This window comes from Chlamydotis macqueenii, chromosome 15 (genome assembly GCF_036417535.1).
Source record: "Chlamydotis macqueenii isolate bChlMac1 chromosome 15, bChlMac1.mat, whole genome shotgun sequence".
Lineage (NCBI taxonomy): Eukaryota > Metazoa > Chordata > Aves > Otidiformes > Otididae > Chlamydotis > Chlamydotis macqueenii.
The window spans coordinates 1,135,034-1,162,173 of NC_141570.1; the positions used below are offsets into that span (position 1 = coordinate 1,135,034).

At 57.6% G+C, this 27,140-nt stretch overlaps 1 protein-coding gene across 2 annotated transcripts in view; it reads right to left on the bottom strand.

Annotated features, from left to right (window-relative positions):
• The window catches only part of PRKCB (protein kinase C beta), a 112,096-nt gene that overhangs the window by 54,277 nt on the left and 30,679 nt on the right, over positions 1 to 27,140 (bottom strand). For both annotated transcript variants that reach the window (XM_086760257.1, XM_086760256.1), the window contains exons 3-5: positions 13,650 to 13,732; positions 2,417 to 2,528; positions 1,110 to 1,238 (exon numbers count right to left, since the gene is read on the bottom strand). In XM_086760257.1, the coding sequence (XP_086616383.1) occupies positions 1,110 to 1,238; positions 2,417 to 2,528; positions 13,650 to 13,732 (324 nt within the window). The remainder of the gene's footprint in view (positions 1 to 1,109; positions 1,239 to 2,416; positions 2,529 to 13,649; positions 13,733 to 27,140) is intronic.

Sequence of the window (27,140 nt, forward strand, 5' to 3'; positions counted from 1 at the left end):
GCGCCCACTCAGAGGAGCGGCTGACCTTTGCTGCGTGGGCAGGTAGATGGCATTTCACACCCCGCCGTCTTTAACTCATCCTGTGAATAACCGCGAGCAGCGCGGCAGCCCCTGCGGAGACCGGAACCGCCCAGAGCTGCCTGCTTACCCAGCGTGGGCAGAAACCTCCTTCCCGGCTCAGCGCCGGGCTCAGCCTTCGCGAAACAAAGCCCAGCTCTTTGCAAGCTGCCTGCCCTGCCTGCGGGGAGCCCTCTCGCCCCCGGTGGCACCCACACTACGCGACGCTGGTCACCGGCACCCGGCGGAGAGTCGCGTCTTGGGTCTGACCTCTCCACGCAGGGAACAAGAGGCTGTACGAGAACACGGCTTGTGTCTCATGAGATGCTTACAGGTCACAGAGAGAGCAATATCTCCTAGGAACTCAAAATCTGGGTGGCAAAAGCCTTTCGATATAGGATAATCCTGTTTCCAACAGGAATTAGGCAGGAATTTCCTGCCACAAACCGAGCAGAGGGACAGGGGAAACAGGGATGGCGACAAGGGCTTGCCCCGCGGGTGGCTGTCGGGTCCCTGAGATGCTCAGAGCAGGGGCCTCTGCTGAGCCCGGTGTGGCACGGTCCCGTCTCCCACCGCCCAGTGCATCCCCGGAGGCGGACACCGTGAGATGGCTCTGCCACCCACGGTCTCCAAACGGGTGGGAGAAGGCTGCAGAGCCCTCGTCAGACAGAAGGACCAGCCAAGACCTGTGCGTGCCCGGGTACCATGGAGAGCACGGGAAGAACAGCTGGAAACGGACGTTCACCATCACACAGACAGCACAGCACAGCCTTACTGAGACGGCACAGCTAAGGGAGGGAACTTTCTGCCGCCCCTTCCCAGGGCGCTGAAATTTTACATGATTCAAAGAGCAGTTTGAAAAACCTGTAACTGGGAAAGCTATCGGGCACAGGGAGCCCCCGGAGCCCCCGTGTGCCCAGAGAGGACTGCTCCTGCCCAGTCACTGGGCGCTGCCCTCCCCGGACCCGCCGCGGCCGGCACGGCACACGTCAGCAGTGAGGGGCAACCAAGCGAGCCCGCAGGCGGGGTTTGTACCCGGGTGGCACACCTACCTACGACGGTGAGCACATCCTTCTCGATGTCGGCCCTGATGTATATCCGTCCCCGACGCTCGGTGTGGTCTGTCCCGCACAGGCTGGGGACGTTCATCACGCAGCGCTTGTGCACGTTCATCATACAGGCTGTGGGGCGCAGAGAAAGAGAGGGACACTCGGCACTCCTGCCACCTCTGCCAGGGCTCACGGGGCCTTCAGAGGGGACGGGGCGGGGGAGAACCTGTCCTCCTTTTAAACGGGGATGTTTGTGAGGGATTCCGGGATAAACATCAGCAAAGGGACCTTCAGAGGCAGCCGGAGGCCCCGGCAGAGCCCTGCACGGCCACGGGCACCCACTGCAGCAGCGGTTCTGCCCTTGCCTAGAGAGATCACAGGGCCCTCAGCCCTCGCGCTCATTACTGGAGTTCGGCTGATGTATCAGACGTCTCTTTCCTCACAGCCATGGCGCAACGACGGGTGCTCAGACTCACCAGGAGCTGACACGGAGCATTAAAGTTACCTCTGTGTGTGTATACATATATACACGAATAAGAATGTATATATATATAAAATACTTAAATATACATATTCAAATTTATATTTTAAAGAAATTCATTTCCAGTTGGTAGCATTTTAAAGGTGATAATGAATACACTGTTCCCACAACAGCCAGCAAGCTTCCATATTTATGAGAAAGGCAGCACATGGCGAGCAGCAGAGCACGCTGCTCCCCGCAGACGGCGCCAGCACGCAGGCAGACGCTGGATATTCCCAGTGCTCTTAAACAGGAACCTGGAAAATAACCGATCCCTCTCTCCACCCTCTCCCCCTTCTCTCACCCCCGTTTCCCCTCTCTGCACAGTAACTCCCTGGGCACTCCGGTGCCCCAGGTTTGTGCAGACCCAAGCACGCTGGAGAGGCCGTGTCACTGCAGCAGCCACGGCCACGGGGTGTCAGTCGGAGCTGCAGAGAGGCAGAACTGGGGAGGATGCTGGAGCGGGATGAGGGTGATGCGGGAGATGCTGGAGGGAGGAACATGGGAGGTGCTGGAGCAGGGGGAGGTGGGAGATGCTGGATGGGGTGGGGGATGCAGGCAGGCTCTCCCCCAGCCAGACACCTCTCCCTCCGCCCTCCCTGCAGGACTCACGCAGGCTGCTCCCCACGAGAGATGAGAAGGTGCCAACTCACACCCAGCCCCTCGGGTGCCAGCAGCGTGCTCGGCACTGGTGGCAGAGGGGACAGGCTCTGGGCTGCAGCTCGTGTGGGCTGGGAACCCCTGCCCAGGATATTGGGGTGCCAGAGCCCTCGCTGCCGCAGTCACTTACTGTCACATTTCATCCCCTGGTGAATGAGCCCGTACAGCAACGACCCGCAGTGGTCACAGAAGGTGGGGCTGGAGTACGTGTGGATCTTAAATTTGTGTTTGCTCCGGGGATCCTAGGAGGGAAATAAAAGATAAAGATTATAAACTCGCACCAAATTCGGCAAGGCACCGCTGCGCTCTGTGTCGCACGTGCCAGCTGGCTTCCGAGCCGCTGTTAATGGGCTTCAGGCAACTGCCACTGGCTGATGTGGACCTTTTCCAGCAGCCACCGCAATCCAGCTTTATTACTCCTCCTGTGTGTTGCCATAACAATCAAAGAGCAGTGCATTGGCTTGTCCAGGGATTTTTTTGCTTTTAAATAACTTGATCTTAGCACAGAAAGCGCCAGGTGAAGTTGGTACATAAGAACCAACGCGAGGGCTGGTTCCGCAACTTCCATGCCAACCCAGTGGGGTAAGGCAGAAGAAACCACCCATGGTTTCCATCTCTATTAAGCCTACCCAGTAAACACCTCCGTGCCCTGGTGCCCATCCCTCCCCAGCACTCTCTGAGGGAATAAAGCTGCTTAGGGCATATTTAAATTCCGAGCTTTCTTAAAACCAACTGTGAAGCACGCAGTGCCAGGAAAGCCCAGTTTATCCCAGACACCTCGCAAACAGGGCTCCTGGACCCCAAGCATGGTCTACAGAAGCAGACTGGGTGCTGGAGGGAGCTGGGGCAGCAGCCCACTGCCCCGTCCCAGGGCTGGAGAAACCCCAGTGCAGGGGCAGGGCGCTGGGACAGGGGCACAGCGGGGCCCGTGCTGGGTGCGCAGCGTTATTCCCGCAGGGAGAGCCCAGAGCGGCACGCCGTTGGAGAGGAGGGTGCCGGGGCGGCACGACACAGGCAGGAGGAAGGCTACGGCAGGAGCAGCCGGGTTAACTCCATCTCGGGCTAATGGTAAGGGGCTAGGGATGAAGCACAGCTCCCGGCTGGGCCATTTGAGCTGAGTGGCGTTTTAACGGCCTGGAAGGGTGCCCGGGCACGGGGAAAGACACCTTCTCAGGGCACTGTGAGCCACATAAATAAATAAAGAGTGAAGTCAGAACCGAGCTATAATATAGCTGCCAGTGCATCACCTTCTCCTGAAATTAATTTTCCCCCTGCTATTGCAGCGGAGCTTTCAGCCGCATTAAGCACTGATGTCCTGCATTCCTTCACAGCATCCCAGATAACCTGAGCAACACCAGCACGGCGGACAAGAAACCGAGCTTCATGTAATCCAATCTGTTAAGTGCTAGGGACTAGGTACACGCTTCAGCAAATCTATCATACTTGAAACTGAAAATACCTTGCAGTTAATGCTAAGGAAACCGGTTAAATGCTCCCAGAGAAGGGCACGTGGCACGCCGCTGGCTGGTGGGCTGCGTGTCAGTGAGGACCAGGAGGGTTCACCATTACCTTGTCTTCTGCTACCAAACAGACAGTTCATTAAGCGACCTGGTGAATTTGAAAGCCTTCTGTATTCCCCTGAGAGGTCAGAGAGCACAGAAAACCTAAACCTGGATTTTAGGCTAGAAGAGGAGGCGGGGGGGAATTCCCCCCGTGACGGCGTCGGGCAGGGTACAGCCTCGCACCACCGCCCGCAGCGCACGCGGCACGGCCACAAACCAGCCACCCTCTGAGGAGGCTGCAGGGTCCGTCGGACCCTTCCACCGGACACGTTGTAAGGCCCTGAAAACTCACCCTGTTTAATTTTATAACCTGACCTCTGCTTGTAGAGCAGCTCAGAACCATCTCCGTGAGCGGCTTGGCCCGTACAAGATGGAGCTGCCTACCTGGAGATGAGGCGCTCAAGAAAATTAAAAGCTTTCTTCTACCACCGTCCCAGAGGCAAGGAGGTCTCCAGCCAGCCACTGAACCACGCAGCCCGCAGAGCCCCTGGGCACGGCGCCCGCACTCCCCGCTGCAGCCCCGCGGATGCTCGAGCATCATCCTTCTGCTGCCATCCCTCCGAGGGCGATGGTGAGGGGCACGGGGGCAGCTGGAGCGGGAGCCACGTGCCAGTCACACCCCGGCGTGTGACACGGGGAGAGGAATCGCCCCCGAGCGCTCCAGTTTCTGCCTTCCTTTCTAGAAACAGATATTCCTCTTTAGGCAAGTGAAAGCTTTAGTCATTCATAAAAAAACACAAGCTTAATGCAAAATGAGACAATTTCCACTTCATGTGAGGGATTTTAAATTCCCACTGCAACCGAGAGTTAAAAAAGCCAGAGACAGAAAGCAAATCCATTATGTGCCGGCGCAGGAACGGCCACAGGTTCCCAAACCGCTCCCTCAGCACCCCAGCCCCACGAGTGGGGACCCTCCGCTTGGGGGGAGCGGATCCCTCACAGGGATGTGTCACCGCGCTCGCCCCCCCGGGGCTGTTTTGGAGACCCGGCACCGGAGGGTCGGAGTCCAAAGGGCGCGAGGGTGACGGAGGCTGCCGGACGCGGGGAAGGCAGAGCTGCTTCTCTGCCTGCCGGGGTGCCCGGTTTCACCTTGGCCGGCGCTTCGGAAAGTGCCAGAAACTGGAAATTCTGGGTATCGTTTTCAAGCAAGGCTGAAGCGGTTTCACAAAGCGCCTATTTTTGTACCATAGAGACGGGGCTAACGAGATCACTGCATATGCAGACGCTGAGAGACTTAAAACAAGAATGGTTAAAAAGAAGTTTGCCAAGAAAAGAAAAGGCGCTCCTCCTCCACCCTGCCAGCGCAGAGCATCCCTGAAGAGCAGGGCAGAAAAAGCTTGCTTTGGAGCTGAACCGAAACAGGCCGTTGCGAGCGCTTTGCTGCACTGAGAGGCTCTGACCTTTCTCGTCAGAGCTGCCGCAGACCTGTCATCCTCCGAGCGGAGGGATGTGTCCGCGTCCCAGGGACGCGAGCCCAGACCAGGGAGTCGCAACGTGAGCCAGGGAGGGAGAGGAGCAGCTGTTGGTTTGACCTGGTGTCCTGCAAGCACCGACCCACCAGCGGCAGCTTCTGCCTCTCAGCTCCACAGCAGGTTGCTGGTCTGAAACGGGCCAGGGCAATACCGCGTCCCTGGCTTTGTGCATCCCTGACTTGGATCATCAACTTGTGGCCCTCCAGGCACTCAGCACCATCGGGACCCTCACCCAGGCTCAGCAATGCCCTGTGCCTTGCTGGGTCATACCCACCACCGAGCTCGCTGAATGACCGCGTCCACGTGACGCACGCTTTCCCGCTGAACCCTGATGGAGATGCTGATGCTGGAGCCGCCGCGTACCAATTACACGCAGGCGGGCAGCTGGTGGCACTGCTCAGGCTGACAATTTATTCACCGCTCGCGGTGGGCAGCAATCCGTTCGCTCTTTCGCAGGAGCCTGTCCGGATGGCAGCGGCAGCAAGCCAAGGCGTGAGAGCAGCACGGGGCGAGCTTCAGCTATTTCTCACGCAAAGTCCGTGTCCTGGCAAGGGCAGCAGCCCTCTGTCACAGCCAGGGCTGCAAACACCGCGCTGGATGTCGTGTGAGCTCTTCCTTACTTCTGCGCTAAATACAGCGGAGGCAGAGGCAGGACCAGGCTCCTCCTCAGACCCAGCGGTCTGAGCCGTAACGCGTTTATAAAAGGCGTCCAGCTCTCCAGGCTCATCTCTAAAACCAGTCACCCACGAAGGGCACTCAGGTTTGCTCTGCGGGCCGCAGCTCCCATCGCTCCCGCCCCGCTCTCCCCAGGGAAGCGGGCAGACCTGCGCCAGTGCCTGATGCCATTTAATCCTCCCTGCTGTCAAAATCTCCTGGACCCTACAGAGCCACAGAGGTTTGACTCAAGATTACGCACCCCTGCTTTCCCCGCCTCCTTGCAGAGAAAGCTCTGAATTATGTCTTCCGAAGAAGAATTAACACATTTCATGTGACGGGACTATTTTAAAGTGAATTTCATAGCAATTTAAGCAGCGTACAGCAGAGCAAATGCGACACAGCAACAGCTTAGCGTCTGCACCTGATGGAAACCGGGCAGCGGCCGTAAAACCAAAAACCCTGCTCCCGTATTTCCCCAGGGAAAAACCCTCAGAGTACACAGGGATCAACTCACAGCAGAGGGGGAGAACTGGCCCAGCAGTGACTCCAGGGGTGACGCTGAAGAGAAAAGCCCGTCCTTCCCTCCAGGGAAACAACCGTTTGGGAGAGGCTGGGCCAGGGACATGGACAGGACTGCTGAGGGCAGCACCCTCTTGTCGCTCAAGTTCTTATTCCCAAAGCCAGGAGGGGGTGGGGAAGAGGAACCGAAGATAACTGCGGCCCCCAGTGATGGGGACCTCCTGCTTTCGGCAGCGCTCGCCTGCCCTGTCTCGCTCGGGACCTGCAGCCCTGGGGCCGCACCTCCCGCATCTCCCCGCCCGCTTGCGCAGGGCTGGAGAAACAGCTTTGGTGAGAAACAGCTCCAAGCCCCAGCATCAACCCAGCAAGGGAGTTAAGGAAGAAGTGAACACGGGCGATGGGTCTTTGTTTCAAATAAAAGAGCCACGCTAAACCAAGAGAGCCCACTGAGCGAACGTTAGACACAAGAGGAAAACACAGGTCCTGTCCAGGGCAAGATGGCAAAGGTCCGGGCATCCTTGCCTCCAATGTTGTAACTCTTTGGAAGCCTCCTTCATCATGCCACATTCTAAAGAGGATTTGACACTGCTGCACCATTTTCTATCATTCACAGTACTACAGCCACAGCCGCTCTGCCCAGACCCCGGCCGTGGAAGGGCCGCAGCCCCAGCCGCACACCGGCACCTAACGCATCTGCGGGCACAAGCATCACGGTTTCGGTTGCTTCCAGGGCAAACACGGCCACAGGTAAAACCTGCCCTCGACAGCTTTCCTCAACAGCGGCCAGCAGGCCAATCCGTTTCTATTGACGGGAGACGTGACCTGCTGGGCGGACAGCCAGCGAGGGGCACGGGTGACAGTTACTCTGCTCTTGCTGCTGCCGCCAACATTGAGTAACGTATGCTCTCCTACCCAGCAGCAAGAAAAGAGCCAAACTCAGTTTCTTTCCCTGATCAGCATTAGCATCTCAACATCACTCAGAAATGTTTGTCATCTTTCCTGTGTCTTGAGAGTCACTTCATTACAGCGTAAGCTCTCTGTGAGAACAGGGCTCCCTCAGGGCTCTCCCCGCACTCCGCAGCCTCCAGTCTGCTCAGCCCAGCACCCAGATCCTGAAACACCCCCCGCCCGCAGGACCCTTTGTTTCCAGACCCCCCTACCAGTGCCAGGCGGGTGGGCAGAGGCCACACCACCCACCCCATCGCCCTCCCGACGGCTGGGTGCTGCACAGTCCCAGCTCAGACCCAGCCACCGGCTCTGCGGAGCCGAGCACGCTCTCGGGTCCCCTTCCTTCAGCCAGGGAGGCTGCACTCTCTTCACGGGCACAGCCAGACACACGCCCCGAGAAAACGAGAGAAGAGCTGCTGGGTCAGAGCTGGAGATGTGTGCAGGCTGCAGGAGAAAGGCTGGGCTGCGGCGGAGGCAGGGAAGGACCAGAAGGCTCCGGGAGGGAGCACGGCAGATACATCTTCATCCCATGGGAACCGGCAGCGGCAGGAGCAGCCAGCATGTGCCCTCACACAAGGGCAGATGGCACGCCGTGAGAGCCGGAGAAGTTAATTAGCAAGACACGAGAAAGCAGCAAGCTGCAGCAGGGCTGTGAAGATCTGAGATCTGCTCATGCGCCAGGCCAGGGCAGCCCAGGAGCACGCAGGACGCGAGGAGATGGAGGTCCTGCCCTCTAAGGCAGGCGCTGGGCTGGAGGGTGCTTGGTGCCCTCAGGGAGGTCCTGGCTCGACGGGCACATCTGGAGGAGGGGAAGGCAGCTGTGCACCCCACCTCCACCCTTGACAGCCCCAGGGCAGCGGGGTCCCTACCCAGCAGCAGGCATCCCGTCCCGCTTGAGGAGATCCCAGGAAGGAGAAACCTGAAGCAGCTGCTAATTCTCAGGTAGTACAAATCGCATCTTCGTTTGTTCCACCACTGACATCTCGTTGCTAACTGGGGCCGGTCCACATCTGCCCAAAAGCCCTAGAGAATAAACCAGCCACGGGAAAGCAGAGCGACCCTCCCTGCCCCCCGCGACGGGTGTCAGCGTGGGGTCTGGCGATGCTGCGGACAGGATAGAAGGGGTCACGGCCACGCGCTGGCGCTGCAAAGACGGCTTCTGACGCTTGCGACATCCGTGTCACCCTGTGAAGCATCTCGTTCTAAGCGTGCACAGTAGCAGTGCTTTCTTCAGCACAAACACCCAGCTCTGGAGCTTTTTGAGAAAGGAGGGGTCCAAGACAAAGACGAAATGATTCTGCCTCCAGCAAACAGTGTGGAACGGCCAGAGGCGCCGCGGTGACGGCATCGCAGAAATCCTCTCCTCAAGCTGCAAATGGTGGAGAAATTAAAAGCAAAACTGAAACGGAGCTACGCTGGCCTGTTACCTTCCTAGGGCAACTCTGGTACTTAATGCATCCTGATTGGATGGCCTTTAACAGGATAATGCAAAGAAGGTAATTTTAATGATTATTTTGTCTACCATTTAAATAATTATGCATCCTACTAATAGCTCTGACTCTAATGAGGCTTGCCAGCTGCATTACATTACACACGCCTGGCTCCAGCTCTGAAGACCTTGCCGTATTCCAGAGAACTTCAGCTGGAACGGTCAATGCCAACCCTGCCTCCTGCACACAGGAGCGTCAGCGCCTGGCGTGAAAATAACTGGAACCGGTGGGTTTGGGCCGGCCGTCCTCTCCGAACAGCTCGCCCGTTTTGTCTTCGGGGACATGGGGGATGGACCACAAGCTGAGAGCGCATGAGTGTGAAGGCTCTGGTGATGCTCAGACCTTCTGGAGGATGCGGGGCCCATGCCCATCACGTCAAAGCTCAGCACAGCACATGTTCAGATGAGGTAGAGGAGAAAATGCAAAAAATGCCATTGCCCTGGGCGAGCCAGTACTGGGTAACAGACACACCGTCCTCAGCAACGCCCTGCCCAAAACACAGACCCACTGTCACAGCTGCAGCCTCAAAAAAAAAAAAAAAAATCCTGCTGTGACTTAAGAGCAATCCAGCACGAAAGCAGCCTGGTGTCTTCAGCACCAGTATTTATAGCTGCAGCTTCGTTCTCTACTGCAAGAAGCAATTTTTTTTTTTTTTTTTTCCCTTCGAAGCCCTTTCACTGCTGTATAATTACTGCTGCTCTCCGAGATGGAAGATTCCCGTTCCGTGGGCTTCGCAAGGTTAAACACACGCGTGCTCTGGCTCTCCTCGCGGAGGCTCAGCCACAACCAGATCAAACAGAAGACGGCTCCGGAGCAGGACTGGTCGATGGTGACGGGCAGACTTTGACATTTCGCTGCTCTCCAGCTATTTCGTTATGCTCCGAAAAGTGTAAAATGTCAGCCCTCCCCAGGGTTCTCTGCTCGATGTATGCACAGCCAACCACCCGGAAAGCACCTAAGCACGTACGGAACTGCAAACAGAAGAGTTAGATTTCAGTAACTAGTATTAAATCTTAAAATTAAGCATCCTTATACACCACAAGCACTTTACAGGATGCCAAATGTTTTTCTCCTTGCTTCTCAATTAACTATGAAGCACTACAAGAATCAGAGATCAAGGAGCAAAGTTAGAATTTATTTTTTCTTTCACTATATTTTTCCCCTGGGTTCCACAACTAGCACACTGGAACGGAGCAGCACGGGGATGCAAACCCACAGCCGGCTGGCGTTAGAAGCTCAGCCCAGGCTGGGATCCGGCTGGAGGCACAGCATCCCTCGACTGCAGCCCAGCCAGAGCAGCCTCCTCCAGCCGCCGAGCGCCGCGATGCCATTGCACGGAGAGAACCCTGTCCCTTCCCTCAGACACATTCTGTCTCAAGCCTTTCCAAGATTTCACTGGATATTAATATTTGTGGAAGGAAAGACAGTCACCAGATCGCTGCACTGACTGAAAAAAATGCATAGGTCTCATCGCTACAGCCTCGATGCTACCAGCGTTTGACATAATCATAGGTCGCTCTGGATTCGTGCTGTGGTTATGAGCAAGAACAGAGCAGGGGAAAACTCCAGCTTTGTGCCAGTTCAAAACGAAGCCCCTCTCCTCGGCATATTCCCGAAGCAGACAGGGCATTGCCGCTTGGTGAAGTGCTTGTCCGTCTCCTGGTCCCAAGCTCGTTAGGATTGTATCGCTGTAAGAAGCCTGATTGCCAGTGCAGGAGGAAGGAAGTTTGCCCTGCATGCATCGCCAGCTGACAGCTCTCCAGGGGCACAAACCAGAGGGCCTGCCAGGGGCTTTGCTAAAGGGCAAAACAGGGGAGCGGGACCAGGCTGTCCGAGGGCTCCTTGCTGCTCCTCGCTCTCCCCTCGGACAGGGCTGGTGCGGAGAAAAAGAAAAGCATTGCGTCTGCCTCCAGCCAAAACGGTGCGTGGAAGCAGGCAAAACGTCTCCGCGGTACCCGCTGCGCGCTGCCATCCAGATGATGAGCAAGGATGAGAAAGCAGAGTCCGCGCGGGCGGGCTGCCCAGCACCTCAGCAGAGCTCCGGCGGTGGCATCTGCGCCGCAGCCGCCCCTGCTCTCCCGCCGCCAAACCTCATTCTCCTTCAGCAAGGTTAAGTGGCTTTGGCATTTCCATCTCTCTCGGTCCCGACCTCCTTCGCCGGCACCTTCCCGCTGGCTTCGCGCCGCACCAGGGAGGGTTTCCAGCTCCGCCGCCCAAAACGTGCCCGCTGCCGTCACCTCCTCTGGTGCCAGGGTGGGGAGGCTGGGAGCTCCGCTCAGACAGTAGCTCCTTCTCCGGATACGCTGCACCTAAAGCAGCCTTAAAAGTAAGATTTCACCTCTGCACGCACAAATATCTGAATACATACCTAAACGCGTGTATTTTTGGATATACGACACGCACCTCTTGCAGCCTGGAGTAGGTCTGCAGGGTGCCAGACTCAAGCGGGTCTTGCTGCTGTTTTCCTTACGTGTTTAAGACGACAGAACAGAGCAGGGAGAGCACGTCAGAGCTAAATCCACACGGCCAGAAGGAATCTCACAGCAGGACGCTTCCTCGCAGCAGAGGTGGTTGTAAAGCCCCCGGCACCGCTGGCTGCAGGATGGCACGTTACCGGCAACCCAAGCGCTGGCACTGCGCAGAGGGACCCGGACACGCGTGTGCAAGCTTGTTAGCTTGCCCGGGTGGCCAAACTCAACTCTAAGGTAAGGGCAGCCCTGGGGTCAGGGTGTTGGGACCTGCGCTTCGGGTCCACAGAGACGCGTAACGGACTCACAGCCTGCAGGACCAGTGCTTGTGGATGCACCGGTCTTTCCTGGCTTGGCATCTCCACTGCATCTCCTTTTCCTCTCCACTAACAAACTTTTAAGGTTGAACAGCTACCAATACACCACAATTAGCACCAGCTGCTACAGAGGAGAAAGCCTTCAGCAAGGAAAGTGAGAGTCATATGCAAAGGGGTGGGGGTTAGAAAACCCCACCTGACACCCTGACTGATTGTCTGGTGGGAAGTGGAAACAGGACTGGGCCCACCGAACCGTGCACCAGCCCAAGGCTGAAAGCAGCCGTTTTGGGGGCTGCGCCTGCAGCACCCCCGGCAGCACACGGGAGCTGCCCAGCGGCTCTTCGGGGCCAAAGCCCAGCCAGATTCCTCGGATCCACACCAGAAAGGCCCCAACCCCAGCGCACTCATACGGGAGGCAAAGCCAGATGGAAGGGGCCACCCCGGCTCCGCTCTTCCTCTCCGCATCCCCCCACGGCCTCTCCTCGCAGCCCCTGCCCAGACCCCCGCGCTGCCCTCGCCCCCTCCCCAAAAGCCCCCACAGATCACCGTCACGGCGCGCAGCCCCGCTGCGGCCACGGCGCCTGGCAATGCGTGTTGAGCATCCACCTTCCGCTGCCTGTTGGCTGCCCACTCCCGCTGGTTCTGTTCTCAAGGGCGAGCGCTGTGGTGCGCTGCCATTTCCCCAAGTTCGATCTCTGCTCTCCTAGCAGTTCCCCAAATCAGCCGGTTTCTACGGTAAAACACAAAAACTGCCAGACAGATCTGAGAGGCGCTGGCAGCGCCGCGCCGAGGAGCCACAGGAGCTCAGCTGCTCCAGCTCCCCCGCTCGCCCCCGAAAGCCGGGGATTGACCAGGAGATTCAGCCCTTGTGAGAACAAGGGTGGGGACTCAGCCAGCCCGCATTTGGTGCGGGTCCTGGCTTTTAAAGAACAGTGACATTGTGTTCCAAAAGTCACCCCTAAACTGGTATTTCCCAGGAATTTCACTGCCCTTGGCGATGCTGCCCGGTCAGCTCTGCGTTTCCTGAGAGGGTCGGAGCAAACGCAGCAACACTGACCGTGCAAACCACAAGCAAGCGTGAATGTGCCTGCGGGGTTCTTCTTTTCTTCGAGAAGACCGTACCCATACATTGGTTTAGTTAAACCTGCAAGATGATACAAAACAGACCAACAAATTGTGCCTGCTTTTAGCGAGACAAGGCAAGGAGCCGGGATGCTGCAGGCGGGTGGCCGAGAGCCCCAACCGCAGGTAACGCAGGGTCAACGCCGAAATAACGACGTGGGGCAGCGACGCCTTTGGAAAAAGCAATGAGCTGAGGAGGAACAAGGACAGGGACACTCCCCAGGCTGGCTCTAGTCTAGCAACACAGTAGGCATCCGTTAAAGGACAGCCAGTTCTTTCAGGGGTGTCACGTGTGACAGAAGGAATTGATCAAGACCTTGGACCAAACCCTGCCAGGAGAGAGTGCTCAGGGCACGCTGGCCAAAGCCTTACACCGGCTTCTTAGCACTCAGTGCTTCACTCGTGTTAATCAACCCCAAATCTAAAACCGGGGATCAGGTGGCAGAGCCTGGAAACGTCATTTCACTGATGGGGAAACTGAGGCTGCGACTCAAGGGACAAAAGGGAGACGGGCAAGGCTGCAGACTCACCCCGAAGGGAAACGTCTCTGCGTTCCCGCACGTTCCCCCTGCTCTGCGTTGCTGGATGACTTGAAAGTACCTGAAGTGTCTCAGAAACGTACGTGAGCCCACACAACCACAAATAACAACGAATTAGAGATCTGTGTGAAAATTAGAGATCTGTGTGGAACAATGGCACAGAAGTGTCACCAGCCAAAGAAGCTGGAGGAACAGCAGCTCCAAACCGCTGCGGAACACCGCGATCCAGGCCGCGCCGCGCCTTCCCGCGAGGCGGAGCGGGTACTCACGTCTGAGGCAGGGCCTTTATCCGCGCCGGGGCAGGAGAAGGTAACGAACTCATGGCACCGCTTGTGCACGACGAAGCAGCAAACTGCAAAGAGAAGACAGCGAGAGTGTCAGGGTAAGGGGTTGGCACCGCGGGAACCCGGAGCGCAGGACAGAAAAAGCCGCTACGTCTGATTTATGAGGAGACTTGACTTTTCTTTAACTAAGCCTGCGGCAGATTTTTAAACCTTATTGAGTACCGTCAACTGGACCAAGCATTTCAGCAAAACTCAACAGAAGCGAAACGCTGAGCGAACGTCAGAGGAGGGCTGGGAGCCCTTATGTTCACTTTGAGCTCGCTGCCGCTCGCTGCACACGCTCTGAGGTCATCGCCGTGTATAAAAAGAGGAAGAATCTGGCATTCGCGGGGATCTGTGCTGAAAAGTGCATGTGTCCAAAAATGGAAGATTGTACCCAAGGGAACAGGTGGGCAATCTTCCTCCCACAGCCCGGCTTTTCTTCAGCAACTCCACAGCCTCATTCGCCAGACCAGAAGACACGTACGTCTCCCTCTCCTCGCGCACGCACGCCGATGACAAAGTCACCCTTCTGGGAACGGCACAGGAACATTAATCCCAGCGTGCCATCACCCAGGCTTTCAAGCATAAGCATCCAGAGCTAAATCTGCATCCCTTAAACCGCCAAACCCCTATAGCACACGCTAAGCTGAAGCTGCCGGCAGTATTTTTGCAGCCTGTGCAAAGCACTGTACTTAAAGGCTATTTTTTCCCCTAAATGCCAAATAAGCCCCTTACTTTCAGTGACAGACCTTAAAAAAGCCCCTTGCCACTGCAGATAACTTCAACTGACGGCCCAGGCCCTTCTCTGCAGGTCTCAGCCTGAAGCTGGAGGTGGCACTGCTGCTTTGGGGAGCCGGGGCGCCCAGGTCCAGGGAATGGAGGCACCACCCTGCACCCCACATCACCTGCTCCTGGGTGCCACCCCCCCGAGGTCCACCTACGTTCTGCACGACAGCTGCACCATGTCCCATCCCCACACCTGCGCTCCATCCCCGCGCCCGCATCTGCGCCCCATCCCCGCATCCACATGCACGCCCCGTCCCCATCCCCGCATCCGTGCCCTGTCCCAGGGGACGGGACCTCAGCTCCCAGGCAATATCGTGCTGGAGGGAGCCCAGGCAGGAAGGGAGCAAAGGGAACAAGTGGCGATTTTGTGAACAAAGCTGAGCAAAGGCTGCTGTTGTCTGGGGGAAACCTGAGCACCAAAGTCAGCGCTGTCTCGGGGGTCTCTGCTTGCCACGTCCTTTTCCGGAGAGCCGTAGTTACGTGGAATGAAAGAGCAACTGGAAGACGAGAAGCAGTCTGCTGGGGTTCAGAGAAACCCAGCACCTAAAACAAACGGAGCCGTTTCAGTCGCACCAATATTGGACTTTTCCTGAGGAGCAAGGAAAAGGCTAGTGACGTTTGCTGTTAAACTCACAATCCCCTATTGTGCCCTGCCACATCCAGCTTTAAATTCGCTTTCCTTTTCACATTTTTCATTGTGAAAAAAACAAACCCAGAAGGTTTGGGAGGCACAACAGCTGCCAAGAACTCTCTCCTCGCAGGACCTCTCGCTTGCTTTTCTGAGTCAACAAACAAACATTTGATTGAAAATACTGTTCACCGTGGCTGTCATTTGTACACAGAGACAGAAGCATCTGGGAAGCAGGAAGGAAGGAATCAGAACTCTATTAGCAAAGATTTGGCCTGAAGTGTGCGCATAAACTCAATCAGGCTCCGCGACCCGCGGCAGCGCGGGTGCTGTCGGGAGGCTGCGCGCTGACGCCAACATCTCGGCTGCGGTGAGAGGTTCCCAGCGGAGCCGCAATAATTTCAGTTCAAAAGACGAAAACAAGATTGGTACCGGGCTGAGCGATATTTGCTCTTGCCTGGGGAAAATAACCTCCCTACCCTCGGGAGGACAGAAGCTGAGAAGGAAAAAAGCAGGAGTTGTCCGTGCTGGCCTTCCTACCAGCGACCGCTTGCTCACAAGTGACACCGAGTCACTTTGCACAGCGTGAACCAGGCGCTGGCAGCTGCTGCCCTCCCAGCCCTCGCCTGGCTCCGGCATCCCGCCAGCTCTGCCCCTTCCTCCGGCTGGGCACAGCTGGGGACACCAGGCACGCGAGCCAGGCTCCGCTCCGCAGGGCCCCGGAGAGCAAAACCATCACCAGCCTCTCCCGAAAGGCGCGAGAGCCAACCGCCTTCCGCTCCCACCACCGCAACTGCCTGGCATTCCAACAGCTTTCCTTGCCCCACTCTTCCCGTCTCCTAACCGGACCCACTAAGGCAGCATGCTGCCTGTTCGCTGAGCCGATCCCAGGGCAGCTCCGTGCAAAGCCCGTTCCAGCGCCCGCGCGACGCCAGCCCTGCCAGCCGAGCACATCCCATGTAAGCAGTGCCAGGCACAGCGACAAGTTTCCTGCAATTCAGGAGCGGGCAGAGGAAAGCAGCCTCCCCAAACGCTGCGGCCAGCACACGGCACGCTCGAGGTACGACGGGGATTGAGAAGGGTTTGTTTCTCTGCCTTGGAATACTGGCTTTGCCACCTCGGCTATTTCTGTCTGCATTGCGGAGCCAGGAAACGCAGCACATCAGCAGAGCTGGGGGTTTCAAAGGCATTTTTTTTTTTTTTTTTAAATAAAATAAAACTTTAAAGAAACCACTTAAGTTCTGCTGTGCACAAGAAGAATCTGCAGTGGCTTTCTATATTTTCTCATTAGACATTTAATTTGTCAGGCAGAAGTCAGGCAAGAGGGAGGAATGAAGGGGGAATGTGAGGCAGCAAGGGAAAGCAGAGCACAGGACCGGTCCTCACAGCCGCGCGAGGACGGCTGCAGCGAGCAGAGCGCACGCGTGCGCGCACACCGGTGCCGGGCCAGCCGCTTGCCCTCGCCTCTGCGGAACGCGCTCGCTCTACGTCGTCACTTGCGGAAGCAGGAGAAGCGAAACGCCCATTTCCAGGGGCAGGAGGGGCTGGAAAGGCAACGGCCGAGAGGCTCAAAACCACCCCGGGTCTTTATCGCAGCCGCTCCCCGTATTCTTTCAACGTTTCACTGAGGAGGTGAATTATTAAAGATGGCTTTAAATATCCACACACGGTATCGCCTCCTGCCCGCTGAGCACAGATCTACAGAATGCACCAGAAACGCAGGATTTCCCCTTCCTATTACATTCCTTTTACAGGCCAATTAAGGAAATGATTGCCAAGTCATCCTGTGGCGAGGGAGTATTTAGCAGGAATGGCAGGTTCTCCAGCAGTCAATGGTAATGGAGCTCGGAGCTCGTAAGGACAATCCGCTGGAAGACGGCAGCGTAACACGTCCCTGCGCGTCCCAGGGAAACGAGAGGCGCTTTGCCGATGGCAGCGGTGGGGGCTCCGCATCCAGCGCCTCGAGGGAAGCTCTGCAGGCCTGGGAAAGATCCATGCGAAGACTTCACTCGTGCTTAGGCGAACTGTCAATCCACACCAAGCAAGGGCCAACAGTATTAACGGGGTACAGGAGCTTACACCAGTAATCCTGCCTTAACTCCTAACCGCGCATCCCACCCAACAGCCGCGAGAAGATTTGACAGATCTCTCCGCCCGCGACTGATCCGGTGTGAGGCCGCTGGCTTCCCACCCCGCCGAGCCGGAGCCGGGCTCCGGCGCTCCAGGAGCACAGCACCGCAACAGGCAGCAAGGCGGCTCCGCACCCCGGCACGTGGGTTCATCGCGCTTTGGGGTTTTCAGCCTGTATCTTTGTCAGCTTGGAGACTACAGTACAAGCAGCAGCTTTCCCAGGTTGCTAATTAGACAGTTAATTTGTAAATCTTATTATAAGGATAATAAAGTTATCAAATCCCGCTGGTGAGCTACAAACGTCCTGAGTCATTTATACACAACAACAACGAAGCATTAACCTTTACCATTTGTTACGGCACAATGCAAGAATGTTTTCTGGCCCAAAGTTCTTCTCTAGGGCTATCTCCACTGCAGGCATCTGGAGAAACATCTGTCTCAGAGGAAGCAAAGAAGAGAAAGGCAGAGCCCACCAGAAGAGCCCACCAGAAGAGAAAGGCAGAGCCCTGGAGCAGCGTGGCTCTCCGCAGGCTTACGAAAGTTGTGGGGACAACGTCACAGATTACTGCGGCAGACAGAAGCCCCTGGTACATCCCCGGCAATGGCAGCGGGGACAAACCCAGCACTTGACTGCACTGCGTGGAAATGCCGCTGCGAGAAGCGGGTCCCCGAATTGCAGAGGACTCCTGTCAGCCCAGCCGGTGAGCACCACGAGCTGCAAACTGAGCGCTGATCCTGGAGATCGCCCCGCGCCTGGAAACCGCGCGGGGCTGCGGCACGCCGAGGTATCGGCTGAGGACTGCTCAGCACCCAGCAACCCATCACCAGCACCCGAGTAGCGCAGCCCCAGGCATGGTCGCTAACGAGGAATTTCCACCGCTCCTCACTGCGGCGCAGCCAGTCCTGCAGGAATGGAGTCCCCTTGTCCCAGTAAAAGCAGCACAAAACTCTTTTTGTCGGAGGGGACGGGGAGAGATGCTGCACAACAGAGCCAGGTTTTTCACCACTCAAGGCTCGGCAGGACAGCCCCGGGCGGGGGATGCACCCGGCCGCCCCGTGCTCTCTGGGGCTGCGGCAGGAGCGTGGTCCCCTGCCCCTGCCCACCCTGCGCCGGGAGCAGCCCCAGCCCACGATGCCGAGGCCTGCCCGCGCGAGGGGCTCCCACCGCCCTGCTCCTCCACCACGCGGCGGCCGCCCTGGCCACGCCGACTTCCCCCACTGATGAGCGACACCGGTATCGCTGCCTTCGTCTCACTGGGTCCGTTTATCGCGAACGAGGAGCTGGTTTGCTCTGTGTCACCCGCACAGGCACCTTCTCCTTCAGCGTGTTTTCTTCTGTTTACAAAATGTAAACAAATGCAACAGTGTTTCCCACCATACGCACCACAGCTCACCTCGCCTGCTCCGTCTCCGCTCCGACGCTTTCCCGATGCAGGCGGTTGGGCACTTTGCCCAAAGACACAAGAACGCTGAAAGATTTGCTCTTAGAATACAAAACCCTTCCCAGTCCAGTGGCTTCTGCCCAGGAAAAGTCCTTTATCGGAGCTTTACGCTCCTTACACTGGCACTCAGGCTGCCCAGGGAGCCAGCCCAATGTGAGCACAGGTGCTCCCGGGAATATGAAAGCCCGGAAAAGTCTCAGGGTCAGTGCTTTACTTGTGAGCATCTCCAAGTGCCCGCGAGCACCAGGCCCATCGCGGAGAGGAGCACGGAGCAGCAGACCCCAGCGCTGGAGCTGCGTCGCTGCCCGCGTTGTTCCTGCCCGCACACACGTTTGTCCGACGCAGCGGCCAGTCCTGCCCAGAGCCGGTCTTTTGGGGTATTTTGGGGCCGCATTTCTCCAGTGTATGCTGGATCAGATTTTTGGGAAGAACGCTCTAGGGGCAAAACTGCCTTGCCCTGTACCCTGGCCGTGCCGCACGGATCCGCATCGTGCAAGGAGCTGGATGACAACAAAGGGTTGCGGGTGGCAGAGGACAAGCCGTGGCGTTGTGCCACCCGACACACTGCCTCTCCACGGAGTCCAGGAAACCCAGGAGAGCCCCAGAGCTGCCTCCGAGCCGCAGCATCCCCGACACAAGCTCTTGGCCATCTGCGCAGGGCCCTGGCACCAGCCCGCAGCCGAGGGCTGAAAAATGCCAGGGGAGCACAAACCTGCAGCCTACCTGGCAGCGGAGCGAGGCTGGCTCGAGATGATAAATCACTTCCTGACCCCTGCACGCTATCGGCTCGGAGCCTGCCACACGAGATCTGATTAGCCTCATCTCCCCTGCGAAACGTCGTTAGCTGGCAGGAAGGTATCCAGCCCTCCTCAAAAACCCAGACGCTGTGACAAATTGCTTCCTGCAGGAATGAACCCTGCCTGGCAACTCCATGCTGCAGAAGGCAGCGTTGCCTTTTATTTGATCTCCATTCGTTGCTCTAATCGCATTGCGTGAACTCCTTGTCCTGATGTTCTGAAGAAGGGGCTAATCAATTTTCCCCGAGTCCTTCACGAAATGAATAATTCAGGGAAGTCTCCTCTGATGCCTCCCCCGAGCACATCTCTTCCCAGAAGACACATTCCCACTGGAGCGAGCCCTGCCACGGGAGAGCTCTGGAGGCACCAGGAACGCTCTCAGACGCGGTCAAATAAGGCAGATGGAGAGTTCACAGAGACAGAAGAAGGTTCAAGCAAGATTCATGTAAAAATCAAACCCGGAGAGGAGCTACAGCCTCCCCGGAGAGACGACGGAGCCGTGGGTTAGCAGATGGCTCTAATATCACGAAGCTCGAAGATGATTTCGTATCTCAGCGCGTAGCTGCTCCCTTACAACCTGTGGAAATTCTCATCTGGATAACGCTTCCACTTCCTAAACAACAAGAGATTCAGGAAACAGCTTGGAATTCGGATTATCAAAACTGGAGGAAACAAAATAACCTAAAAAAAGGACTTATTTCAAAGGAGCTTTGTGTTGATCCACCTACGCCGGGCAGACCCGCGGGGTTGGACGCATTAGCCAGGCTTTGCCCGATGAAACGCTGAAATGCACCGCAGCCAGCAGTTCCCCACAATTTTCCATTCCCACGTTAAAAAATAAGACTCAGTACATCAAACAAAGTCAGTGAAGCATGGTAATCATGAAATAAGGGGAAAGGAGGTTTCCAGGAGGGGAAGTCCTGAATTTCTGACAGCGCTTTACAGCTTTTAATCACGTACAGCGCACAGAGAGAAGCTGAGCTAGAATTTGTGCTATTTGGATTTAATCCCCAGCTTTGGTTAAAAGCTTTCTGGGGTTCTTACCACAAATATCTTCAGCTCCTCACCAGGCCTCAGCGGTTTTCCCGCGGTCAGCTCCAGAGAGACGCAGTGAGAACAGCCGCGCTCTGGGATTTCTGGGCTGCGGCTCTCCCGTATGGAAACCTCCCCGGGATCAGCTCCGGGGTCTGGGATGACGGGGTTACAGCGGGTCCAGGCTGATGCGCTGGCTCTGTGTTAGTTTGCTCGCTGGACCGGAGGACGAAGTGAGACACACAAAAACCCTGCCCTTACTCGTTCCGTCCGTGCCTGCCCACCATGGCACTGCGACCCCAAGGAAGGGCGAGCAATGTCCATCCCCGGGGTCTGCTGTGTGCCGTTGGCACGGCGACCCTGGCATGGTGATGCGCGCAGCAGCATCCCGGCATCGGGAAGGGTAGGAAGGGGAGAGAGAGGGAGACGCTGCCGATTCAAGCAAAGAGGGGTGCAAGAGGGAAGGCGTGCAAGAAGGCGCTTCCACAGGGTTTGGGTTTCTCACAGAAGACAAAAGAAGTGCTGAACGAAAAGGAAAAGAGAGCACGAGACAGCGAGGTCTCGCCAGCCTCATTTCTCTAGGAGATGGTGATTGCCCGAACAAAGATTTTCCATCCAAGAAAGCGATTCTTACCCCGACCAGTTAATTCGACACTAACGGTACAAAGAAACTTTCATTACAGATTTGAAGGGGCCCAGCCTTGCAAATTAGCGCTGAGAGAGCTGTCATTCAGCACCAGGAAGATAAAACTGCATTTCCTGGTATTTCTGAAGCAAAAGCAGCAGGATGTATTTTTTTAGAGCTGTACAATCTCCCAGCCGTTATAAAAACGGCTGGGCGGTCCGTGCTGCTCTCCGGCAGATCCTGTCAGCGGCTCCCGAAGCAGGGACCGTGCAGGACCCTACAGCACAGGCGGGATTGTCACCCATCCTTATGCGTCCCGGGCTGGCTGCTGGGAAGGGCTGGAGCGTGGGCACACACACAAGCAGGACCAGGGCCCGCCACGGGCTCCGCAACCGAGCAGCCCCTTGGCCGATGCCGTTTCCCCTTTCTGCAGGGAGGGGAGGGGGCTCCTGCTCCTCCCGGCCCCCCAGGCCCTGCCCCAGTGCCACAGGGAGGGCTCAGCCTTCCAGGCAAGAAGCTCGGCCACAGGGATTGTGTGCCTGGAGAGCAGGAATCCTCCCTTCGTGCAAATTCCTATCAGGGAAAGGGCAGACGGGAACATCCTCAGTGATCCAGGCTCCTTGTCCGACCGTACAGCCGGTACAGCCCTGGGCTTTTTGTTCCCATCTCCCATTTATTCGACAGGGAGAGCTCCCAGCTCTCCAAGAACACCAACCCCTCGCTCTTTGCTGGCATGCCCCTTGGGAGGGGAAGAGGGGCAACGTCAGCTTTTGAACGAGGCTGCGTCCGAAGGGATCCAGGATCCTGTGGGAAGAGCCCCTCTTGGGGCCCGTCTCCCGAAGCCCACGATGCCGACCGGCCGCAGCGCCCACCGCTCAGCACACCCACGCCAGGGCTGGCAACTGTTTCCAGAGACATTAATTTTACATCAGAGAGCCTCGTCCCGGCTCAGACTTCATCAGCGTTTCTCCCGTACCAAGCTGTAATGGAGATTTGCTTTCAGACTGAATAATTCAGCCCCGTGCAGGCTCCTGGCCGGCGCGATGCGCAAAGTGGCAGCCACGGCTCTGCCAGCTGTGAACCAGCGGTACCAGCAGCAGTTCAGTCAGCCCTGCCGAGCCCCCCAGCCCTGCTACTGGCTTTGCCCTGTCCCAAATTCCTCTATAAATTACAAGCGTGAGGACTCCCCAGGAACGCCCTTGAGCTGTGTCCGTGCTCTGGTGCTCAGCCACATTTCCACAGCATCACCCACCCGAGGCTTGGCGCGGCAGCACCCGCCTCATTTCCAAGCCCAGGCTGGCTGGGACGGCCGCCGAGCCCTTCCCCACCTCCGGACACGCTGCCCATGCCCCTCACCACTCCACCGCCCACCACGCTGCCGGACGGCAGGCAGGACGCCCCGGGCAGCCATCACATCCAGGCAGCAGCGTAACCGCCCCACCCCTCCCGCGGCCCCCGCGCTGCGCGGCTACCCTTTATCTGCACCCTTTCCTTCGAAGTCAGATACGAGTCGTTTGCTCTTTGAGCTCCCCCACTTTCTCATGGTGTGTCTCTGCTCAGGGGCCAGATGATCTCGGCGCGACCCAACGCGAGTTGTGCCCCGACACCCCCGACGCCCACCCCCGGTCCTCGGGAGGGAGGGGACGTGGTGATCAAAGCGCGCTTGGCTGTCCACAGTCCCGCTGCGCGGCTCCAGCCCCAGCAAAGTCCCGGGACAGCTGCAGCAGCACCCGTTGCTCCCCAGGGAATGGCGGCTGGTGTTTCTGCGCACTCCCGCTCCATCCCCTGGAAGGGGCTTGCGGTTCAGACCCCCCAGGAGAGCGCGGTCCCAGCCCGCGGCGGCGGAGCATCACTACCCAATGCCGAGCCGTGGCAGCGTGCCGGTGCGAGAGCTGGGGGGCACAGCCGGCATCCGTGGCTCCTCAGGGCAAGGCCTTGCCAATGAAAACCATGCAAATCCAGCGCCTGCCGTGCCCCACACGCGGAAGCAGCCCGCAGCGGCTGCGGTGAGGAGCATGGGGAGGAAGGCTACTCTGCTGTTCACTTCCACAAGAGACTTCTTTAATATTGCTTTTTTTTTTTTTTTAAAGGAGTTAAGTATTTTGAGCCGAGCCATGCACTTTTAGAAGGATTTGACCACATAAGAACAAAATATTAAAAAAAAAATCTGGAGCCTTTCTATGAAACACCAGTAATGAACCAACAACATCCTCTGCATGACAATGAACGTCTGGAAACCAGGCGGGATGCAGAGCATCAATCATCCCCGGCAATAGAATAGGTGTGGGAGGGGAAGGGGACGATGACAATGTTAGAGCTCAGATGGGGAAAGATCTCCCTTCTCCCGTTCCACGAGCCGGAGGAACACAGAGAGCTGCACCCGGGCTGGCAGGGACGGGGCAGAGGGTGCTGCTCCGGGAAGCAGCACGGGCGATGCAGCCAGCCTGGCTGCTGCAGGGCTCACCGGATGCGGCCGAGGGTGGGTCCCAACACCCAGGACATGGCAAAAGCCCAGCTCCTGCTTCCTCTCCAAATCGCTTGGGCCAAAAAAGCCGCATGGGCGCAGCGGGCAGAGCACCCTTCCCCAGCACTCAAGGACAGCCCGCGGGAACTGCTCTTTTCTCCCCCTCCACGCAGGCAGGGACGGTCACACAGGCATCCACCCCGCTCCCACCCCACAGCAGGCTCCTAAGAGACCACCAACAGCCCCTGGCAGAACAGCTCGCCTGCGGGAAACCTTTACAGAGCGGCGTTTGCAGCCAGCGGAGCCGCGGGCCCCTGCGCTTGCGTGGGGGCAGCCACACGGACCACGCAGGGCGCTGACCCCACGCCGCGCCGCTTGCCCGCCCTCCAAACCCACCCGCCTCCCGCTGGCCCCGGCCGCATCCCGGAGGAGTTCAAAGCAACCAGAGCGAAGCCGCCAATACGTTGCCCTGCGTGGAGCACGCGGGAATCGCGGGCGCCTTTCTTCCCTGCTCCTTTTCCCCGCGCCAGGCGCCGCTGCCCGGACCCACGCACAGAACCGGGGGGCACCGCACCAGCGCCAAACTGCCCACACACCCGTCCCGACAGGTGCCCTGCATGAACGCAGGGAACAGCACTATTCCCTGATCTTTAAATACAGCCAGGTGACATGAAGCGGCAGCACTAACAGGTAGTTTTTCAGGTTGGAATTTGTTTCTTTCCATGTTACCATCCCCTCCAGCCTGTTTCTTAAAAGCCCAAATTACGAGCCTGGCGATACCGCACGCAGAGAAGTTCGTCACGGCCTTGGGCGGCCAGAAGGACGGCGCTGGGTCGGAGCGGGACAGCCCCAGCGCCCGTGCGACCAGCAAGGCAAGGAGCGATCGCAGGCATCGCAGGACGAGCACCCAAGCGCTGGCCGAGGCCAGGCAGACGAGAGGCTTCTTGAGGCGCACAACGGAGGGACAAACTCAGTTTTTACCTCAGACAAACGGGACAGGCAGCATCGAGGAAAGCGCTGCAGCCCCCTGAGCCTGGTCCCTTTGCTGGGACAGGGTCTGGGTCCCCGGGACGTCCCGGGGGACACGCCGGTGCCTGCAGCCAGCTCTGCTCACGCACCCGCGCGCAACAGCCCGAGGACCCGTCTCAGCCCCGCAACGACACCCCCAGCACCCCCACCAGCGAGAGAGGAAAAATAAGCACTCTGATTAATCAAGGCCCCGAGGGACCAGATTAAACAGTCCTGGCAATTAGCTCTGGATTTCTCGCGAAGGCGCTGGAGCTGCGGCAGTCCCCGGGGGACGAGCGCCGAGTCCTCCGAAAACCCTGCCTCGCCTGCACCGGTTACACAACTCCCGCCCGCCCGCTCCCCGGGCTTGCTGCCGCGATGTGTTAAATTACAGATGGTCTCAATTAAAAGTGCAGAGATGGAAAGGAGGCTTGGAAAAAAAACCAAACCCAACGCACATGACAAGAGAGAGAAGATCATTAAAAACTTGGCAGCCTACTTTAACTCCGGTGACCTGGTAATTTAATATTGTAATTGAATCTCCAGGTCAGCTTCTCCCGAGGAGGCAGAGGTATGGAAAGGTGTCCCTGCGGGATGGGTCCTGCCCAGAGAATAAGTCAGACGCGAGGAGGAGGGCAGTCCCAGGAGCAGATCCCCCACCCTCCCCCCAGGTACTCCACTTGCGTCCCAGAGCCCGAGAAGATGGCTGCTAGCTGGCTTTGGAGACAGTACTTTCTCTAACAGCGCAGTAATCTCATTCAAGGAAGATAAAAAGCCAGTCCCCAAAGCGCTAATAATGTAACTCAGCTCAAGCTGAATTTTATCACTTATCTCCAAAGCAGAGAGGGGAACTTCACTCCCATTCTCCTCCTCACACTCCCTGACTTACCTGTGAATATTCTGAACGCTGCCTTATTTCCAAAACCAGAGACCAAGGCCGCTATGAAGTAGCAGTGCTCAGGTAACACCACCGTCACCTCCAAATAAGCGAGGAGCCCCCAGGGACTCCAGGATCTTTCAGCGTTTAACGAGTTCACGGCGTGCGCATCATCTCCTGCCATACCACTGCCACGCGGCCACGTCCCACCACCTCCCCAGCATCTTCCACCTCGTCCCGACTCCAGCTCTGCCTCATGCCGGGCTCTCCCGGTGCCGGTGCTGCCCGGCAGGCGCCGGCCCCTGCCGCAGCCTTGGCGGTGAAAAGCCCCTCCAGCCTCCGTACCCGCTACCGCCTGCCCTCCGTTTCCACCATTGGTCCGCCTGCCCCGGGTCAACCGGACGGTTATCTCAAATTCCCGGCTAAAATCAGTTATGTTAAAGCGGTGTCACAGGAGCCTGGGCGGTGCACCAGGAGCCACGGGCGAGCAACCTCGCAGGTGGCCCCAGCCCGGGAGCAGGGACGCCTCGCTAAGGCAAGCGGATGGGGGAGCCTCACCGACAAACGGCAGGCGTTAAATCCCTTTCCTGTACAAATCACAGACCTCACACCCATTCAGAGCATCTCGGGGTGACGGGACCAGTGCCAGCCCCACGCCTAGAATGACGTGTTTTCGTAGGTGACCCGTAACCACCCTCTCGCACTGGTGTCCTCACCCCAACTGCCCCAAGGCACCAGGGGTGCGGGTGTGCTCCGGACAGGCTGTTGTCTCCCTCCCGAACCTGGAGCATACTGAAACCCACAGATGGGGCTCAAAGCAGAGCGAGAATTTCACTGTGCTCGTAAGCCTCAGGCCAAGGGGCTTCGTAATTCTGATACCAAAGTTAATTTTCCATGGCACTGGAGATACAGAGACAGACCGAGGACCGAGCTGCTGCTTGTTCCCAAAGAGGAATTTGTGCTGAGCACACACTGCGAGATAAAGCCCTCGCTTCCTTTGGAGGGTCTATTTCGGGCACAGAGCGAAGCCCATGCGCGGGTGAGACGTTTCCCAAGCACCCTTGGCCATAAGCGTCATGTCTCTTCTCCCCGTTCCCCTCCAGGAGCACGTGCGCTGCCTCCAGAAATTCACAGCCAGGTGGGTCAGGGCTGGAGCCCAAAACCGGCCCTACAAACGCGAAAAACCCCATCAAGACAAAGACAAAACCAGGAGTAGACCAGGAACCCAGAGCTACTGCAGAGCGACGCTTGGGAGGCATTTACACACTGCGAGAAACAGCGCCGTCTGAAATCTTGTTCCCCTCTGTCCCTGTGTATTTCTAAAAACCAGGCTTTGAATAAACCAGACTTACCCAAGTCTGGGGAGGTTTGTAAAGTCAATCTATTCACAGCGACAGAGGGGTGCAGGTGTTTATTTCTCCCCGCACTGGAGGAGCCAAGTCTCCGTGCATTAACCACACACTGCCCAGCATCCTGATTCGACGCACGGCCGTGGTTCGTGGCACCAGCCGGGATCAAGCCGGTTCAGGCACGTACCTGTCCCGCCACCCGACCCGCGGCCCCGGCGCTGCGTTTCAGGGGGGCCTTGCACTGGGGAGGGGTCTGGTTTACATCCGCGCGGGGCTGAACGCGGCACGGGCGCAAC